The following is a 17851-nucleotide window of genomic DNA, read 5'->3' as shown; positions in this document are numbered from 1 at the left end:
AAAAGTTTATAATGGTCTCTATTATCCATGAATGAGTGAGATCATGTGGTATTTTTCCTTCATTGACTGGCTTATTTCACTTAGCATAATGCTCTCCAGTTCCATCCATGACGTTGCAAATGGTAAGAGTTCCTTCCTTTTTACAGCAGCATAGTATTCCATCGTGTAGATGTACCACAGTTTTCTAATCCATTCATCTACTGATGGGCACTTAGGCTGTTTCCAGATCTTAGCTATGGTGAATTGTGCTGCTAGATAGATGCATATTTGTTGTTCATAATTTGTATCTTTACCTTTTTCTTCCTCTTCCTCTTCTTAAAGGATACCTTTCAGCATTTCATATAATCCTGGTTTGGTGGTGATGAACTCCTTTAGCTTTTCCTTATCTGTGAAGCTCTTTATCTGACCTTCAATTCTGAATGATAGCTTTGCTGGATAAAGTAATCTTGGTTGTAGGTTCTTGGTATTCATCACTTTGAATATTTCTTGCCATTCCCTTCTGGCCTGCAAAGTTTCTGTTGAGAAATCAGCTGACAGTCGTATGGGTATTCCCTTGTAGGTAACTGAGTTTCTTTCTCTTGCTGCTTTTAAGATTCTCTCTTTGTCTTTTGCTCTTGGCATTTTAATTATGATGTGTCTTGGTGTGGTCCTCTTTGGATTCCTTTTGTTTGGGGTTCTCCGCGCTTCTTGGACCTGTAAGTCCATTTCTTTCACCAGGTGGGGGAAGTTTTCTGTCATTATTTCTTCAAATAGGTTTTCAATATCTTGCTCTCTCTCATCTTCTGGCACCCCTATAATTCTGATGTTGGTACACTTGAAGCTGTCCCAGAGGCTCCTTACGCTATCCTCGCATTTTTGGATTCTTTTTTCATTTTGCTTTTCCGGTTGGGTGTTTTTTGCTTCCTCGCATTTCAAATCATTGACTTGATTCTTGCGCTCCTCTGGTCTGCTGTCAGGAGTCTGTATAATATTCATTATTTCAGTCCGTGTATGCTTAATTTCTAGGTGGTTCCCCAATATAAGATCGAGGGTCTCATTAGTTTTCTTGTAGATCTCATTAAGTTTATCGGCGGCTTCTAAACAGTTCTTGAGAGACCTTAAAAGTGTGGTTCTGAACTCTATATCTTCCATTGACAATTTTGCCCTGTTTCTTTGTCTCCGCATTTTGTTATGCTTTCTTGGTGCACCCCCTAGTGGTCTTTGTGCGCAGTCTTATAGTTAAACCTTGATTGTTGTAGCTAATACCAGGGAAGGTTTGACCTCCAGGCCAAGTGGCTATGAGAATCAGCTGTGTCTGCAGTGAGAGAACTTCTGTCCTCTAGGGAGATGCTAATCTAGCCTTTGCCTGAGGCTATCTGGCAAATGCCTTTGTGCAGGGCTTGGGCGGAGCAGGTCGCACAGGATCAACAGGGTGGGCTGGAGAGAGCAGTTATGGCGGCTCTCAGTCCTGTCCCCAGGGGCTCTGCCTCTCTGAGTCCCAGCACCCGCTGCAAACCTCGGAGAGAAAGCTGCACTCGCTCTGACCGAAGCCAGACAGTCCCGCTTCTCCCGTTTGAGTCTGGGTCCCTAAAGACTCGCCTGTATCTGGAGCTCAGAGTCTGCGACTCCCTCCCGATTGGAAACGCCAACCGAGCCCTCCGCCGCCAGCCCGCTCCGCGCACTCCGCACCTCAGAATTTGACTTCAGCACTGCGCCTCCTCTGAGTGTCCATATGCATTTCTCTTTCCTCCTAGTTGTAGGACTTCCACTCAGCCAGCGTTCCTGTGGTTCTGGGTGATGTCCCTTCCGTTTTTTGGTTTCACTTTTGAAGTAGTTGTTCAAAGCAGCAAACTCCGGCGTTAACCTATGCCTCCATCTTGGTTCTCTCTCCTGAACTCTCTTAACCTCAGACAGTTTAGCCACAAAATAGGGATGATCGGCAATACCTTCCAGCGTTGTTGGGAGGAATAGATGGGTAACCACACCTAAATAGCTAGCATGTTGCTTGGGAATGAAGGGGTTTTAAAACAATGTTTGTTCCTTTCCTCCTTCCCTTGTCTTCTAGAACTTTTTATAAACTTTTAAAGCTGTGGGAGTTGTGGGGGTTTTTTGTGTGTTTTTTCTTCTACTAACCTGTTTAAGGTAAGTACATGAATGAAGTATTCAATTTAGAAAAGGAAATTTTTTCTTCCATTATGTTTCATAACATATAAGTACTTTACCAAAGAGCCTAAGAATGATGATGAGAGAAAACACAAAAAAAGCAAGGTGAATAGTTGTGGAAGTTTTCCATGTAGGTTAAAAAGTCATTCTTTTAGGCAGGCTGGCGTGGCTCAGTGATTGAGCTTCGACCTCTGAACCAGGAGGTCACGGACTCAATTTCCAGTCAGGGCACACACCCAGGTTCCCAGCTCAATCCCCAGTAGGGGGCGTGCAGGAGGCAGCCAATCAATAATTCTCTCTCATCATTGATGTTTCTGTCTCTTGCCCCCTCTCCCTTCCTCTCTGAAATCAATAAAAATATTTTTAAAGTAATTGTTTTAAAGTAAGTCAATAAGGGAGCAAGGAGGAAGATGGGGCAGACAAAAATGCGGGGTATCTGGTAAGAATAGCCACTTAATTGGCATATTTCATGCATTAATTCATTCAGCAGGCTCTTGGCACTTCTATGGCATCTTGGCTCTGCTCTTAGTGGCTTGGGCATGTTGCTTGACCTTTCTGTGCCTTAGTTTCAACATCTATAAAATTAGAAAGATAGTAGCACTTACCTCAGAGGGTGGTTAGAATTAGATGAATTAATACATGCAAAATTCTTAGAACGGTGCCTGGCACATGGTAAGTATTGAATAAATGTCAGCTGTTGTTAGTAATCATAGAGATAACCAGAACAGAACGGTGAGCCAAGGTGTTTTCCCGAGGTCATGTCTAGTGACGCCCAAGAATGAGTTTCGTGGACCAGAAGATTTAAGCAAAAGTGTGGAAAATGTATTACAAGCAGATTCAGACTCCCCTTACAGGGAGGGGGGGTCCAATAACGGGCTGCCCCTCTCAAGCCTTGTAGTCCAGGGGAATATATTTGCTACAAGCCTGCTCTGTGTCTACCTGTGTCATCACCTGATTGATTCCCTCAGTTGTTCTTGCCCAGCAAGGGACCTGAACTTCCCCTGTTTCTGTGTGTTCTTCCTCTGTTCCTGTGCTGAACTTTCTCTGTTTCTATGCGTTCCTCCACCTTGTGACTGCAGGCCCTCCCTTGTTTTCCCATGCCTCCCGCTTTGAGTCCAGAAACATTTTATTATTTCTGCTCGGTTGGTCCCATGGTGAGGCTGCTCACACTGCCGTGTCTGCTCCTGCCTGTGTCCCACCTGCCTTTATTTTCCACTGGACCCCTGACCTATCTGCCTGCGTTTCATGTTAACCCTCTCAATAGTGAGAATAGGAGTAACAATAATAATATTTAAAAGCTCTTAACATCAAGGGTGGCGCATAGTAGGTGGTCAATAAATGCTACCTATTACTACTTAGATAATAAAAGTAAATATGGCTTAAAAGGTGTTCTCTTTCCTCAAGTTTATTCCATGTCGGAGCTGCCTCCATGTCAAGCAGAAATATAAGAATACCCACTCTGACTTTATTTTTACAGATTATCAGATGGGAAGATAACAAATCATTGCCCCCTTTTACTGAATCTTTTTTGGAGCCCCTGTGAGTTGGATAAATGCTCCGATATCAGGCCACGAGGCAGGATTTCCAAGGACAGCAATTCCTCAGTTCCCTCTGTGCTCTTACCTCCACCTACTGTCATAAAACACCGAGTCCACACCTAACGCCTCCAGGTGGGGTGGGGAGGTGGGATTGTCTTCCTGTGTCGCACAACTCCAATCCTCTCAGTCACTTTCCTACTTTCCAGTTCTTACCACCCCTTTCAGTGCCCACAAAGATGCAGCAAAGCAAACGACTTGTGAAGCCGCACCCCATCTGCCCTCTCTCCGGTTCACTCACTGCTTTGCCTTCTCTCTGCGCCTGCACTGACCTATCCTAGCCCACAGGACACACCCAGTCCTGTTCACTGATGGAACTAAGGACTTGACTCTGCAAAACAGTATATGTACCAAGAAAACTGTATGCTATTCAGACGTGGGCTCACTGCACATATTGACTCTTTAGTCATTTCTGCTGTAGCTTTAATTAGGGAAGAATACATGTCTCTTAAACAACTTTCAAAATGTGGCAGCAGAAATAGTTCAAGGTTACCATGTAAATAAAATCAAAAGGAGTAAATCTCATGACATTGATCATGTAAATGGAATAGAATTGTCTGGATACTTAGAATAGCATTGAACATGGAGGCTGGATTCCAAGCGGACTTTTGCACTATGCCATTAGCAACTCACCCAACAATCAGGGTGCTTGCACTCCTGGGTGCTGTGAGGAATATGAAACATAAGTTAAATCCGTTCTTTGCCTTCAAAGGGCTTATAGTTATTGTTGTAGAAGGAAAAGATACCTGCGATACAGACTATTTCATTGTTGAACAGGTGGTTCTGAGAAAGCACCTCTGTAATTCTGAGAAATGAATGATTCATTTGAGCTAGATTTTAAAAGCACATAATAAAAAGTTGAAGTTCTCAAACTACAAAAATACTGTAAAATTCACTTTAACCACGTTAATAACTTTCCCCCAAATTTATAATTGCATATATATTTCACACAGTCTGCAGAATAATTTAGCTATGCTATACTATATCCTATATCCTTATGAATACTATTAAAAAATACATATTCACATGAGCTACAAAGCTGTAACTCAACATTTCAACAGCCATGGCTTTTAAAAAATTATGGAATTTTAGAGTGGATTCTAATCATTTCTGAACCCAAATAGAGCCAAAGTCTTCTATTTCCTTTTCCAGAAAATTAAGAAACACCTAAAACATTAAAAATATGATTAATAATTTAGTTCTTTAGATTATTCACCTTGTCTGCATTACCCACCTTTCTTTCTTCCTAACGGGGAGCTGCCTGACCTCTGGCCTTTGCATGTGAAGCACTTAGAAGAGCTCTTGGCACGTAGTAAGTATTCAACAGCTATTACTGCTCTCGCTGCTGCTATTACTAATAAATACCACTCCTACTGTGGCGTCTGCTACTCCTATGACCGTCACTACTATTATTACTATTACAATTAGTGCCGCTGACATTTACCCTCTTCTCCTTCCTCCCCGCTCCCATTCAAAACAAATTGTTCCTGACACTCTTGTACTAGCTATGCGATCTTGGACATGTTATTAAGCTTTCTCAAACTCATTTCCTCACTTGTAAAATAGAAATAATGGAGTCGCCGTAACCAGTTTGGCTCAGCGGATAGAGGGTAGGCCTGTGGTCTGAAGAGTCCCAGGTTTGATTCCAGTCAAGGGCATGTGCCTTGGTTGAGGGCACATCTCCAGGTGTGCAGGAGGCAGCTGATCGATGTTTCTCTCTCATCGATGTTTCTAACTCTCTCTCTCCCTTCCTCTCTGTAAAAAATCAATAAAATATATTTTTTTTAAAAAAAGAAATAATGGCGTCTATGTGGTACCAAGAATGGTTGTGAAGATTAAACATTAAATGCTTCATGTAATGTCTAGAGTAGCACTTCCCAAACTTTTTGGTTTCAGGGCCCTTTTATTGTCTTAAAAATATCTTAGAAGAGCTTTTGTGTGGGGGAATTGTAGCTATAAATATTAATGATATTCAAAGTTTAAACTGAGAATTTTGTTTATTCGTTTATTTAAAAGTAACAATAATAAACTGTGTTATATATTGCACGATATATTAATGCAAATAATACATTTTATGGGGAAGAAAAACTATCCCCCCCCCCAAAGTAGTGAGAAGAGTGACATTGTTTTCCATTTACATAAATCTCTTTACCCATCTGGCTTTAATGCCTATTGCTGTATGTTGTTTTGATGAAAATTTACAAAAAAAAATCTGTTCTCACACAAACATGTAGTTGGACAAGCGATGAGTATTTTAATAGTCTTTTCATATAACTATGGGTATTTCTCTCTGACTCTACCAATCTGACAAGTAGTAGTTAGGTTAGTTGAGATGCAGCATCTGGAATGATATCTATAAAGTTTTCAGATTCTCGCATTAAAATACACTGGTCTATCTTGTACTTTGAATGGAAACATTTCATTACACAATGTGAAAAAAATCACATTCATGAATAGTGCTCCAATCTCCCTGGAAAGTCTTTAGCTTTGGGAAGCTGACAAGTTCACAGAGCCAGACACAAATCTTCCAAAATTCTAATTTTCACATGAAAGTTCAAATTTTATCATTGGCAACAAATATTGTCAGTTGTTTTTCCTTGAAGTGACAAGCTCACTTCATTCACTTTTTAGAAAATGTCTGCCAAATACCATTTTTTAATAAATGTGGTTCCCCTGCCAGTTGTGCTTTTAAGTAAAAATGGTGTTCCATGAGAAAAAGTAGCCACTCACTCACACAAGACAATCATCATGCTTTGGTGTGCTTTGGAAGTGCTTTATATTTATTTCCAATTTTGTCATGTGCATTATTGAATAGGTGTGAACTCAAGGGTCTAGATTTAACAAAATAATTTTTATTGTTTCACCAAGGCATTCTTAAGTGAAACTAACATTGTTTTGCCATTTTCCCATGGCAATGATAAATACAACGATACATTAGTGGCAGATTTTGGTGTGACTGTTTTGATTCATGTTACGACATCAATAGTTTTACCCACTATTGCTTTTGCACCATTGGTGCAAATGCCAACACAGTAAAATAAGCAAATAATGTCTTAGTATTATTATGAATATTGTTTGGACTTTATAGACTTCCTGAAAAAGTCTCAGGGATCCCAAAGAACACTTTGAGAACTGGTTATTGACAGCCCAGTATATGCTTTCAAAGTGTTAACTAATGTTATAATTAACTATGGGGACTGTATTTTTTAAATGAAAATTCTGAATTATAATATCTCCCATGATCTGCACATGAATAGGTGCAGAAATGGAGACTGCTCCCCATATCATTTTTGTTCTTTTCTCATTTTGCCTCATATTAGAGTCAAATGTATACCCAACCATCAGACATTAAGGCCCCAGGACAATGATAATACTTGACCTAAGCCAGTGGTCCAGCACAGCACCGTGCTTTACGCAGAGCAGGCGCTTAATAAATTCTTGTTAAACAAATGATACATGAACAAATGAATAAACTCAAATGAGTTCATTCTGGGCTTTTCAGCAACTTTGGTGGAAGATAGAGGTTTAAGTGGTAGATGGTTCATTTTTGTTTACTTTTAAGGTAGGCATTTCAACTAGAGCACTCTTGCTTGGAAAATTAAATTTGTGTGATAATCAGCCAAGGTTACCTTTTATAGAGAAGTAACATTTATTTTTTTCTCCTTGTTGTATAGAGAATACATGTTGATTGTAGAAAATACAGACAAAAGAAAAGAAAAAGAAAGAAATCACTGGGAATTCCACCATCTAGAATAACTTTTATGCAAATTGAGATATCTTTTTTTCTGTGCAGACACATTACATCCTGTTTTGTTACCTCATTTTTCATCTAACATTATATCGTGAATATCCTACACCATTCCATATCCTTCTCTAATGTAACTTTTAATATGTTCATTTCATATATTATTTGGATATTCTTCAGAAATAATTGGTTAAGTGGGTTTTGCATGGCTTTTACTTTTTTCCTGCATTACTGCTGTCCCATTTTATCATCAGCCAGAAAAACTAGGAATCAGCAATAACACAGAATGAAACCATAAGTAAACTCAAAGGATCCACTGAGCATTTTTACTTTTCTGTCATTGTCACAAGCACCATGGCAATGAATAATACACCCATAGCAGAAACAGTCCTGAAAATAAGAAAGAAATAAAAATTTAGAACACCCACAAATAAGATATTTTAAGACGTATCTAGAGAGAAATAAACCTGGATCATGTAGCCAAGAAGAAGGAATTCCCCTCTTGGGAAGCTGCATATGAAAAGTGCTCGGTGATGGGGTGTATGGTAAACTGTTCAGATGGTCCATTGAAAAGTCAACTCGGAAGCTGCAGGAAATGAATGGGCAGAAACATAAAGACTATAATAAGTAGGAATTGAAGTATAAAGAACTCTATTACTGCATTGCTGAAAGGGACATTTAGGTGGAGGTTAAGGGCACCCCATTCTAAATTCTGTTTCTGTTCTTTGAAAGATACCCTCAATCTTGAACTTTTTTCTTAATTTCAAAGATAGTCAGTTGACTATAAAAGAAACATCAAACTAAGAACACTACCAAAGAGAGAAAGTCAGCAGGCAACAGAGTGAGATTGTAAAAAAGAGGGTGAAGGAGTGAAAATGGATGTCACTAAAAAGAAACTACATCTACCTATATTTAGAAAAGGCTAATATGCTAAGGCTGATATGCATAGTGACGTCTGACCAGTCACTATGATGTGCACTGACCAGTAGGGGGCAGATGCTCAACGCAGGAGCTGCCAAGACACACACTGGCCATTTACAGAGAAATGGCACCACGGACTTGGCACTGACAAAGCCACACTCAGCTTCCCCCAAGTGAGACACAGGCCCCGCCACCACCCCAGAGCGACACCCCACCAAATCCCAACAGACGCTGCCGAGACCCCATGGTGCAAAATGCGGCCCACAGCCCAGCCCAGCCTGGAAACAGTGGCTGTGGGCACTGGGTAATGACGTCACATAGCAATGCCCGGCTTCCTCTCCCTAGCACCTAGCCTCCTTGGAATTTCTTCAGCCCAGGAACACGACTTGCTTTATAGCCAGGTGGAAACATTTTACCCTTTAACCAGATGTCTGTGAAGCATTTTCCTGTGCCTCATCTCATTTGATCTTCACAGAAGCCCTAGAATAGGGAGACAGGAGACTCAGTGGAATCCCATTTTTTTTTTCATTAGCTGAAAAACAGAGATTTAGAAAGCTTAGAAACTTGACCCAACTGAAAAGAAGTAAGAAATGGTGGACCTTGAAAATGACTTCAGGTTTTCACACTGTGCTGAATATAGTCAAATACTGCTGCAGTTAAATATTTTACCCTGTGTTCTCCCTGCGTTATCTACAACAATAATCTGCTTCATGTTGATATTTACTACAGTGTTGCTGACAATTACCTGAAAGACAAGTTGGGGTGCTTCACTGGGCTGGAAAAAGTTAAGCTAAATCAGAAAGCAGGTCTAATTAAGCAAGTTTATTCTATATATATAAAAGGCTAAGTTGATTCGTACATGCATGATACATATAAAGCTCTTGCTGGCGCCAATTCTACATGTGTGGTTCCATCTGTTATTGCTGATCGTGAATTTGGTTGACACTTCTATTATAGAGAAAGGTCAAATAGCGATATTAGAATATTTCTTCTAATTAATTTCCTTTCAATGTGCACAAATTTGTGCATCGGGCCACTAGTATATAAATATAAACCCATATTCTCTCTCTCTCCCTCTCTCTCTCTCTCTCTCTCTCTCTCTCTCTCTCTCTCTATATATATATATATATATATATATATATATATATATATTCTAAATATATCTACTTTACCTTAGTATATGCTATATATACTATATATACAGTATATATTTTAAATACTTTATATATACTATAAAATATACTATGTATATACTACATATTCTTTACCTATATTATATAGATATAATAGTATGTATTTTAAATTTATATAATATTCTATATTCTAATTTATGTAATAAATCAGAAGTCCGGGAACAGTAAGCGCTGTCTGATTTTTAGTTAGGTTAAAGAGGTCATCTTTTTACTCATCATGGTTCAGTGGCTTAACTAAGATTCAGAGTTCCAAGGTCTATTTTCTCAGCTTTTTCAATAAAGTATGTAAAAAATTCTAACCCCCTCAGACCAGCATTCTACATCATTAAGTTACACTTAATTTATACTCCTCCACTCCATTATTCCTCCAATATAATTTATCCAACTAAATCTGTCCACTCCATCTGAGCTAATCTCTCTACCAGTCCTTGAACACATCTTGATAAATTCTGTCTCCAAGTAATTGTCTATGAGAGTCCTCAAGATGTTTACCCATCTTTCTACCATTAGTTCCTTCAACCTAGACCCAAATGAACTTGCCTCCTCCCACTAAGTAATTCCACTTGTTTTGATCATTCATATATCAGTCATTTTAAAGAACATGGCTTATTCATATTGCCATTGACATATTGCTCTCACATTGTTTTATTGAGGCCCTCTTTATTCCTTGACTGGATTGTAAGTTTCTTGAGGACAAGCACCATGGCTTCTAATTTTTTCTGTTTCAAGGAAATGGAAGATTAGGAGAAGAAACAGAAAGGGAAGGGGGAAGAAAGAAAAAGGGGAAATGAAGAAGGGATGAGACAAGAAGAGAAACAGAAACTAAAGCAGAATCTGCAAGATTCTACTTTCTAACATATACAATGAAAATAATAATATGAAGTTGCTTTGTGAAAGTCATATTGACATGAATATGTCTAATTCTAATGAGCACTCAATTTAAGGTTGTAATCTGACCCTTTTCCATCCCTCTTCCATACTCTATTTTTTTCTAATTACACCTTTCTTAATTGCTATTTCTAATAAATGATTTTAAATCTAATGACCACTCTATTTAAAATTGCAACCCAGCCCAACTCCCTTACTTGCTTCCCTTTTTATTTTTGTATACTTATTACCTTTTAACATACTAATTACGTATTGTGTTGTTGTTTTTTCATTATCATCTCCCCATCCCTATCCCAACTCCAAGTAAGTTCCATAATGGCAGGTATCATCGTCTGTTTTGTTCCCTGGTGTCACTCCAGCCTCTGAAACAATATCTGACACAGAATAGGTGCTCCGCAGACCACTGAATGAACAAAGCTCTCTGCAAATGTCACATATACAGGCCCTGGAACTTCCACCAATACCCACAACAGAGTCACGGAGATCAGTGGAAACACAGCTCCCTCATTAGTGCTGCACACCAGCATTATCAACCACCTGAAAGATGGCTGACTTAGACCCCAACTAGATTAAACACCATGAAAAACTGGTGTTGTCAAGAGTCAAGCCGAACCTTACAGAAGACATGGCAAGTACGGACTTCACCACAGGCCCCCAGTGGGGCTAGGTGTTAACCAAATAAAATGGTGATAAGGGGTGACAGGTAGCCAATCTGGCTCAGAAACCTGCACTACTCCCTCCCCGCTCAGAGTGAAGGCCACAAAGAGCCTATAAAAGGGGGCTTGCTGTCTGAGGAAATCTCCTCGGCAAGTACCATATTTCTACTGGAGCTGACTGAGCCGGTGTAGTCTTTCTGCTTCCAACCCACTTGTCATCCCCATCCTGTCTCTTCTGGTGAAGCATCCAATTCAGTAGGCCTCTTTGATTCACAAACTGATGGTCTTTGGGATCCCTGTGGCTCCACCACAGTCCTTTGCCTGTCTAGGAGAGAAGCTTATATCACTTTTAAAAGACAGGACTTGCAGACAACCGCCTTCAGAAAATGTCTGGAAAACATAGGCTTGCCACAATCTCAGTAATTTCTCTCAGGGTACAGTAGAGTCAGCAAATACAGATTCTAATACTGGTTTTACACCGCCAAGATGACTGGCCTAAGAAATACTTGACTCTCTGTACCTAAGTTTCCTGTCATTCAAAACAGGCAAACCTTCTCCTCAAGGTTGTGCAAACAGGCCCCTTTCCCCATCTCCAGAGCTAGGAAATTTTAACTTGAGCTTTAAAATGTGGACGCTGTGTCCAATATGCTGGCTCAGTCTCAAAAGCTAATAATATTCATATGATGTATTGATAAGTCCCAAAGAAAATATCTCCATTACACCTGGAAAAACCTGGGCTTTGAAATCTGAATCAGGTGGTGTAGCCACTTTCAAGCTTTTTCCATGACCTCGGTTAAGTTACTTTTCCTCATCTATAAAACAAGTCATAAATACTCACAAACTTATTGTAAGGATTAAAATAGATAATGTATGTAAAGAGGTTGGCATAGCCTGATATACTTTTGATGCTTAAGGGCTAATATCTTTTATTATTAATATTAATTCTAGGTGTTGTCTAATACATTCTCTACTGAGACTAGTATTGGGATGACAAAGAGCTGGGCTACTTTCCTTGAAGGCTAGGTCTAGCTCCTTGTTTCCCCAGTAACACAGTATATAGTAAGTGCTCAATTTTTGTTGAGTAAATGAATGAATGATTGAACAAAGAAATAATAGAAAGAACACTATAAAGGGAGGCAGGAGTCCTAGATGCTTAATGTATTTCTGTAACTAATTAAATAACTGAGGACCTGTAGATATTAGATCACCTCAAAGTCTTTTTGGATAAAGCTCAAAAAGTCCCTTTTGGCTCTGATGCTGTTTGATTCTGTTATATTATTTTATAAAGTTGCACAGTAAGCATGAAGAAATAAAGGAAACTCTTAATCTATCTCTGAGACTTGTTGCTATGGACTGAGTTATGTCCCCCCGCCCCCCATCATATATTGAAACCCTGACCTCCAAGGCGACTATATTTAGAGATGGAGCTTTTACAGAAGTAATTAAGGTTAAATGGGGTCATAAAGGTAGGGCCCTAAACCAATAGAATTCCTGTCCTTTTAAGAGGAGACACCAGAGGGCTTGCTGTCTACACCGTGTGAGACTACAAGGAGAAGACAGAAGCCGACAAACCAGAAGGGAGTTCTCACCAAAACACAAGTTGGCCAGCATTTGCACCTTGGACTTCCCAGGCACCAGAAATGAAAATGAATGTCTATTTTTTAAGCCACCAGGTCGATGGTATATTTTTATGGCAGCCTGAGCTGACTAAGACACCTGTTATGTGCCATATTCGTTAGACATATCCAACCCTGCATTCAGAGCTCTCTAAGAATATCATTTTTAATCTCCACACTGCCCTCCATTCCAACCCCCTACAAATTTTATATCCATATGCTCCTTAAATGAAATTACTGTATCACAACAGCAAATCAATAATTCTAATAAACTACTCATTGGGTTGAATTTATAAACACTTTACCACTATGCCTTAGATCATTAATTATCAGTTTGAAAAGCTGAGATCTTTTACTCTCTTGTTTACTTGACATTTATTGAGCAAATTTCATGTTTGTTAATAAATTACTCAATGCAAAATTCCTCAGATATTAAAGCAAATTTGCTGACCAATTTATCCTAATAAATCGAGTCTGTCGTAGTTGGAAGAATGGGAAATTCCTCATGTAATGAAGAAAAACAATAGCTTTTGACAAACTCAAAGAACAGGTAAGGGTTGGGCTTGGTTTCCAAGTGGCTTAGAAATTCCCGAATAAATAGGTCTTACTGAGGAGATATGTGTACATTCTTCTCATATATTGCTCAATATGGCAGCTACCGGCCACATGTGGCTACAGAGCACTGGAAATGTGGTTAGTCCAAATGAGATGTGCTGTAAGTGAAACATATCATTAATCATTTTCATATTCATTATGTGTTAAAATAATATTTTAGATCTGTTGGGATAAATGATATATTATTAAAATTAATTTTACCCTTTTATTCTTTTTAATATATTTTTATTTATTTCAGAGGAAGGAAGGGAGAAGGAAATACAAACATCAATGATGAGCCTTAGCTGGTTTGGCTCAGTGGGTGGCGCATTGGCCTGCAGACTGAAGGGTCTTGGGTTCGATTCTAGTCAAGGGCACATGCTGGGGTTGTAGCTTGATCCCCAGTGTGGGGCATGCAGGAGGCAGCTGTTCCCTCTCATCGCTGATGTTTCTATCTCTCTCACCCTCTCTCTTCCTCTCTGACATCAACAAAAATATTTTTTTTAAAAAAAGAAACATCAATATTTCTTTTAAATTTTGATGTTTGGCTTTAGAGAAAAGTTCACACAAGGAATAGAGTGGAAGAGAAAACCCACACTTTGGGCTTATACAGATCTCGGTTTGAATTGCAGTTTATCCATTTAAACAGCCATATCACTTTGGATGAGTTACTCAATTTCTCTGCAACTCGATTTCCTTATCAGTAAAATGGGAATAATAATAATAACTATGTTTCGGACATTAGTAACTATTAAATAAAGTATATTCAGGAATTTCATCACCATAGTTGCTTAATGAATTATATGAGTACTTCCCTCCTTTGCAATTCAGCATTTGCTTGGGAGTATTTATAATAGAGGTGTAGCTAGCACCTAAGTGACTTTCACAGTACCAAGAATCCACAAAAGTGCCATCACCCTATGCCTCAGTGCAAAGATCTTGGGAAAGAGGTTATCTGTAACATTTTTCTTAGAGGCCATATGATGGTTAAAGCGCTTTTATTAACTGAAGCTGCATTTTTATTTGTCAATTAGAAATAACAGGTCGCCGCTGCTCGCCACCCCACCCGGGAGAGCCGAGCCCGGGTCCAGACGGTCTCCCGCCACCCCTCGTAGCCGTTACCCTTGGGCTGCCACAGCCGCCGGCCGGGAGAGGCACGCGCCATGGCCTCCGGAGCGGATTCAAAAGGTGATGACTTATCAACAGCCATTCTTAAACAAAAGAATCGTCCCAATCGGTTAATTGTCGATGAAGCCATCAATGAGGACAACAGTGTGGTGTCCTTGTCCCAGCCCAAGATGGATGAGCTGCAGTTGTTCCGAGGTGATACAGTCTTGCTGAAAGGAAAGAAGAGGCAGGAAGCTGTGTGCATTGTGCTTTCTGATGACACATGTTCTGATGAGAAGATTCGAATGAATAGAGTTGTTCGGAATAACCTTCGCGTACGCGTAGGGGATGTTACCAGCATCCAGCCATGCCCTGATGTGAAGTATGGCAAACGCATCCATGTGCTACCCATCGATGACACAGTGGAAGGTATCACTGGCAATCTCTTTGAGGTATACCTTAAGCCATACTTCCTGGAAGCTTATCGACCTATCCGGAAAGGAGACATTTTCCTTGTCCGGGGTGGAATGTGTGCTGTGGAGTTCAAAGTAGTGGAGACAGATCCCAGCCCTTATTGCATTGTTGTTCCAGACACAGTGATCCACTGTGAAGGGGAACCTATCAAACGAGAGGATGAGGAAGAGTCCTTGAATGAAGTAGGCTATGATGACATTGGTGGCTGCAGGAAACAGCTAGCTCAGATAAAGGAGATGGTGGAGCTGCCTTTAAGACATCCTGCCCTATTTAAGGCAATTGGTGTGAAGCCTCCTCAGGGAATCCTGCTCTATGGACCTCCTGGGACCAGGAAGACTCTGATTGCTCGAGCTGTTGCAAATGAGACGGGGGCCTTCTTCTTTTTGATCAATGGTCCTGAGATCATGAGCAAGTTGGCTGGCGAGTCTGAGAGCAACCTTCATAAAGCCTTTGAGGAGGCTGAGAAGAATGCTCCTGCTATTATCTTCATTGATGAGCTGGATGCCATTGCTCCCAAAAGAGAAAAAAACCCATGGGGAGGTGGAACGGCGCATTGTATCACAGTTGTTGACCCTTATGGATGGCCTTAAGCAGAGAGCACATGTGATCATCATGGCAGCAACTAACAGACCTAACAACATTGACCCAGCCCTACGGCGATTTGGTCGCTTTGACAGGGAGGTAGATAGTGGAATCCCTGATGCTACAGGACGCTTGGAAATTCTTCAGATCCATACCAAGAACATGAAGCTGACAGATGATGTGGACCTGGAACAGGTAGCCAATGAGACTCACGGGCATGTGGGTGCTGACCTAGCAGCCTTGTGCTCGGAGGCTGCTCTGCAAACCATCCGCAAGAAGATGGACCTTATTGACCTAGAGGATGAAACCATTGATGCTGAGGTCATGAACTCCCTGGCAGTAACTATGGATGACTTCCGGTGGGCCCTGAGCCAGAGCAACCCATCAGCATTGCGGGAAACTGTGGTGGAGGTGCCACAGGTAACCTGGGAGGACATCGGGGGCCTGGAGGATGTGAAACGTGAGCTTCAGGAACTGGTCCAGTATCCTGTGGAGCACCCAGACAAATTCCTCAAGTTTGGCATGACACCTTCCAAGGGAGTACTGTTCTATGGGCCTCCTGGCTGTGGGAAAACCTTACTGGCCAAAGCCATTGCTAATGAATGCCAGGCTAACTTCACCTCCATCAAGGGTCCCGAGCTGCTCACCATGTGGTTTGGAGAGTCTGAGGCCAATGTCAGAGAAATATTTGACAAGGCCCGCCAAGCTGCCCCCTGTGTACTGTTCTTTGATGAGCTGGATTCAATTGCCAAGGCCCGTGGTGGTAACATTGGAGATGGTGGTGGAGCTGCTGATCGAGTTATTAACCAGATCCTGACAGAAATGGATGGCATGTCCACAAAAAAGAACGTTTTTATCATTGGCGCTACCAACCGGCCTGACATCATTGATCCTGCCATCCTGCGACCTGGCCGCCTTGATCAGCTCATCTATATCCCGCTACCTGATGAGAAGTCCCGTGTTGCCATCCTGAAGGCCAACCTGCGCAAGTCTCCAGTTGCCAAGGATGTGGATTTGGAGTTCCTGGCTAAGATGACTAATGGCTTCTCTGGAGCTGACCTTACAGAGATTTGTCAACGTGCCTGTAAGCTGGCCATTCGTGAATCCATCGAGAGTGAGATTAGGCGAGACCGTGAGAGGCAGACCAACCCATCAGCCATGGAGGTAGAAGATGATCCAGTGCCTGAGATCCGCCGAGATCACTTTGAGGAGGCCATGCGCTTTGCCCGCCGTTCTGTTAGTGACAATGATATTCGAAAATACGAGATGTTTGCTCAGACCCTTCAGCAGAGTCGGGGCTTTGGCAGTTTCAGATTCCCTTCAGGAAACCAGGGTGGAGCTGGCCCCAGCCAGGGCAGTGGAGGCGGCACAGGCGGCAGTGTATACACGGAAGACAATGATGATGACCTCTATGGCTGTGACGATGGCCAGTGTGCTTCGGGCTGGCCTGGCTGGACCTTGTTCCCTGAGGGTGGGGGCGCTGGCCCAGGAGGGACCAGGGGTGCGCCTCGGCCTGTTCCATTCCTCAGTCTGAACAGTTTAGCTACAGTCAGACTCTGGACAGGGGTTTCTGTTGAAAAAAAACAAACACAAAACAAAAGCGATAAAATAAAAGCGATTTTCATTTGGGAGGCAGAGAGTGAATTACCAACAGAGAATTGGGCCTTGGGCCTACATCATTTCTCTTGTAGTTGGGGGCAGTGCAGGGATCCTGTGTGGGTGTGGAACCAAGGCACTACCGCCACTCCCCACAGTAAAGCAACTGTACTTCACTCAGTGCTTCTTGAGCCCTCCCTTCTTCCCCCTACCCAACCGGGGCAGGAGGATGAAGGGCCACAGTTGCTGGGTGTTTATATAGAGAATAGGTTGATTTTATTTTACATGCTTTTGAGTTAATGTTGGAAAACTAATCACAAGCAGTTTCTAAACCAAAAATGACATGTTGTAAAAGGATAATAAACGTTGGATCAAAATGGAAAAAAAAAAAAAAAAGAAATAACAGATGTTTAACATCTATGCACCTTTTTAAGTCACACTGAAACCCACGAATGGTAGATTTCTATTTCAGTTTGTGCTATGTTGCCACTTGTTTTGCATCCCCAGTAGCTCCTGTAAATTGCAGAAGTCAAACTTTTCACACCTATAGATACCATAGATGATTTAGTACAATCAAGAGTTAAGGATACAAGACAGAATGAAAAGAATGCGAAAAATGGGAGAGCAAAGATCGATGAAAAAAATGTCTTATATTACAGAAGCTAGGATAGAAACCAGCATGATTTGCTCTGTAGACTTGCCCTTCTTGGCATAAAATTTGTATCTCATTTGAGGACCAGCT

The 17851-nt window shown here is 41.1% G+C and overlaps 1 protein-coding gene across 1 annotated transcript; it reads left to right on the top strand.

The window, feature by feature from the left end:
• Positions 1–14513: 14513 nt before the first annotated feature.
• LOC308517258 (transitional endoplasmic reticulum ATPase-like) lies at positions 14514–17491 on the top strand (the record flags this gene model as incomplete). Its single annotated transcript, XM_081088373.1, is given in 2 exon segments — positions 14514–15455; positions 15457–17491. Coding segments are annotated over 2 exon segments (2895 nt in total). The 3' UTR covers positions 17410–17491.
• Positions 17492–17851: the final 360 nt, after the last annotated feature.

Source organism: Myotis nattereri (assembly GCF_964212035.1).
Source record: "Myotis nattereri genome assembly, chromosome: 3".
Classification (NCBI taxonomy): Eukaryota; Metazoa; Chordata; class Mammalia; order Chiroptera; family Vespertilionidae; genus Myotis; species Myotis nattereri.
Note: the sequence above shows the minus strand (reverse complement) of the source record. Positions and strands in the feature narration are given on the sequence as shown.